Below are 3,560 nucleotides of genomic sequence, written 5' to 3'. Positions count from 1 at the left end.
TAATTTCAAAAAACAGATCAGGCCAAATCTTATAGGCAATAGAAAAAGAAGAAATACTTCAATCTACTTAATCTGGATATACCTGATATTAAAATTGGAAAAAATATATTATTATAAAGGGAAATCACAAACATATTTCACTTATAAATGAGGATGAAATATCCTAAACAACATATTAATAAATTGAATTAAAAATTGTTCAAATAATGTACTTTGGTTAAAATTAAATCCAATTTATATGAGAATGAGTCACTATTTTCTTTTCTTTTTTTTCCCTTTCCCTCACCCCCTCCCTCCTCTCTCTGTCTGCTCTCCCCTTCCTCCACCCCCACTGTGTCATTGTGATTAATTGTCCTCATATCAAAGTTGAGTTACATAGGATTCATGCTTCTCCATTCCTGTGATGCTTCACTAAGAATAATGTGTTCCACCTCCATCCAGGTTAATACAAATGCTGCAAAATCTCCACTTTTAAAAAATGGCTAAATAGTATTTTATGGTATATATATACCACAGCTTACCAATCCATTCCTGGGTTGAGGGGCATTTAGGCTGTTTCCACATTTTAGTGATTGTAAATTGAGCTGCAATAAACAGTCTAGTACAAGTTTTGATATAGCCTCTGTGGGCAATCAATTCTAAATGCTTTATAATGAGCATTATACTTTCTTCTTAACCCCTTAGTAATGTAGGAATCTTTTTAGTTTCAGACATATAACGGGAATTGAGTTTTGTTTTTTATTTTTATTTATTTATTTATTTTGGCCAGGGCTGGGTTTGAACCCGCCGCCTCCGGCATATGGGGCCAGTGCCCTACCCTTTTGAGCCACAGGCACCGCCCTTTATTATTTTATTTTTTAGAGACATAGAGTCTCACTCTATTGCTCAGGCTAGAGTGCCATGTCCTCAGCCTAGCTCACAACAACCTCAAATTCCTGGCTCAATGAATTTTGCTGCCTCAGTCTCTCAAATAGCTGGGACTATAGGCACTTGTCACAGTGCCCGGCTAATTTTTTTTTTTGAGATAGAGTCTCACTCTGACACCCTGAGTAGAGTGCCATGGCATCATAGTTTACAACAACCTCAAGTTCTTGGTCTCATGCAATCGTCTTGCCTCAGTTTTTCTAATTTTAGTAGAGACAAGTCTCACTCTTGCTAAGGCTGGTCTTGAACTCCTGAGCTCAAGCAATACTCCCATCTCAGCCTCCCAGAGTGCTATGATTACACCCATGAGCCCCCATGCCTGGCCTGATTTTTTTCTTATTTTTAATAGAGATGGGGTCTCGCTATTGCTCAGGCTGGTCTCCAACTCCTGAGTTCAGATGATCCTCACAGCTTGGCCTCCCAGAATGCTAAGATTACAGGTGTGAGCCACCATGCTCAGCCTTGTTTTTTATTTATTTTATTTTATTTATTTTTTTGAGACATAGTCTCACTATGTCACCCTCAGTAGAGTGCCGTTGTTTCACAGCTCATACCAACCTCCAACTCTTGGGCTTAAATGATTCTCTTGCTTCAGCATCCCAAGTAGCTGGGACTACAGGTGCCCAGCTATTTTTTGTTGTTGTTGTTGTAGTTGTCATTGTTTAGCTGGCCTGGACTGGGTTCAAACCTGCCAGCCTCGGTGTATATGGCTGGTGCCCTGAATACTTAGCCCTGGGCTCTAAGCCTTGTTTTTTATTTTTTGCTATTTTTAAATAATTCATTCCTATTTTTAGAAAAATGGCCTGTATAGTATCATTATTTGAAATTAGCTAAGATTACCATCATACCCTATAATAAATGCATTTTTAATGCATGTTCCACAGATACTTGAAAGTAGTATGAATTCTTTGAGCAAGAGGTTTTATGTAGTTCTCTGTTGAAGCCAGCTAATAAATAATGTTACTCAAAGTTTCTTCTTTTATACGTGCTTATGTGTGTGTGTGCTTAATCACTTCATTCTAAGAACAGTGTTTTATTAATAAAATCTGCTCATCTGTTCCCCTTAATATCATTTTCCTATTTTTCAAACCAGTTCTTACCACCACCTAGTGCCCAACCCAGGTATCACAAACCTGAGCAGTGGAAGCTTGACCCCCTGCCCATCTGTCCTTGGGAAGGAGTGTAATTCTGCCTTTGCATTGTAGGGTGCTTGAAGATGAGATTGAACAGCTTCGAGATGAGCTCAGGGAAACAGTCGATGAGAATGGGAGATTGTATAAGCTGCTGAAGGAAAGGGACTTTGAAATCAAACACCTCAAAAAGAAAATAGAAGAGGACAGATTTGCCTTCACAGGTAGCCCCACCCTTGTTGTGATAGTCCTAGCCTTGCAGTCCAGAGTTCAGGGAGGTCAGATAGCAGGATCCTAGAGGGCAGGTGCCCAAGAGAGTGCCAAGGGTCAGTTGTGGTCAAGCTTGTCTAAATCCTGGCAGTGAGGGAGAAGGTAGAGGAAAAGAACAGGCCCAGGAAGCAAGCATATCAGGAAGTGGGAACACAGGGGACAGTGAGGACAGCAGGGGTAGCAGGCCAGCATCCCAGGCAATGCTGATGACCCAACTGGGACTCATGACAAGGGTTCTCCATCATGCTTGCAGTATGTGCTGTGGGCTGGCAAGACCCATTTCCTCTTGGTTCTCTGGCTCAGACATTGTATCATAGACATTCAAAAAGTCCCAATAGAGGCAGATGTTAACTCTACAGCACCTGCTGTGCTATTCTAGAAGGGTAGATGAAACAAGGAAGCCACCTGTTCTAGAAGGATTACCTGGGACTCAAGCACTCTTAGCAGAGCCTGGGCTGGACGTTGGCTCTGTTGGTAGACACCCTGACCCCATGAGTGCAATGAGGACCTGGTTTTGTGAGTCTGGGGATGACCTTAGCCCTGTGGGTGTGAGGTGGACATTGGCTCTGTGGTTATGAGTTTGACTTTGGCCCTGCAGGTCTGGTGGAGAGACCTTGACCCTGATTGTGCTCTGCTATCTGTACACCTATTGAGCAATCCCCAGGTGGCTAATAAACCAGAAAGTAGATGTCATCAATCACAGAAAGCAACAAGATTGACTTAGCATCTGCCAGAGTGTCCCTCCCTGCTTTTGAGAGCAAATGCTTTTGATGGCGGGTACACCCATAGGACCAAAGTTCCAATCAGTCAGTGCTGAATTAAAAACCAACAGGAGGCTCAGTGCCTATAGCTCAAGTGGCTAAGTCGCCAGCCACATACACCAGAGCTGGTGGGTTCATATTCAGCCTAGGCCTGCCAAACAACAATGACAAATACAACTAAAAAATAGCCGGGCGTTGTGGCGGGTGCCTGTAGTCCCAGCTACTTGGGAGGCCAAGGCAAGAGAATCTCTTAAGCCAGGACTTGGAGGTTGCTATGAGCTGTGATGCCATGGCACTCTACCCAGTGCAACAGCTTGAGGCTCTGTCTCCAAAAATAAAAATGAAAACCAACAGGACTTTGGTATCCTAAAGGCTCTTGCTAGGTTAATGCATCTCCCTTCATTCTTTGGCCTTTTCTAAAAACAAAAACCACACTGAACACAAGGCTTTGTGTTGTGAGGAATAAACACACTTA

General features: G+C 42.5%; 1 protein-coding gene across 1 annotated transcript in view; it reads left to right on the top strand.

Moving 5' to 3' along the window:
• Positions 1–3,560, top strand: part of CCDC13 (coiled-coil domain containing 13) — a 48,620-nt gene that overhangs the window by 2,941 nt on the left and 42,119 nt on the right. The window contains exon 2 of the mRNA XM_012807995.1: positions 2,130–2,278. Coding sequence (XP_012663449.1) covers positions 2,130–2,278 — 149 coding nt within the window. The remainder of the gene's footprint in view (positions 1–2,129; positions 2,279–3,560) is intronic.

The sequence above is a fragment of the Otolemur garnettii genome, unplaced genomic scaffold, assembly GCF_000181295.1.
Source record: "Otolemur garnettii isolate 467f Iridium unplaced genomic scaffold, OtoGar3 scaffold00082, whole genome shotgun sequence".
In the NCBI taxonomy this organism is placed as follows: domain Eukaryota; kingdom Metazoa; phylum Chordata; class Mammalia; order Primates; family Galagidae; genus Otolemur; species Otolemur garnettii.
The sequence above is the reverse complement of the archived record's forward strand: the minus strand, read 5'-3'. Positions and strand labels throughout refer to the sequence as shown.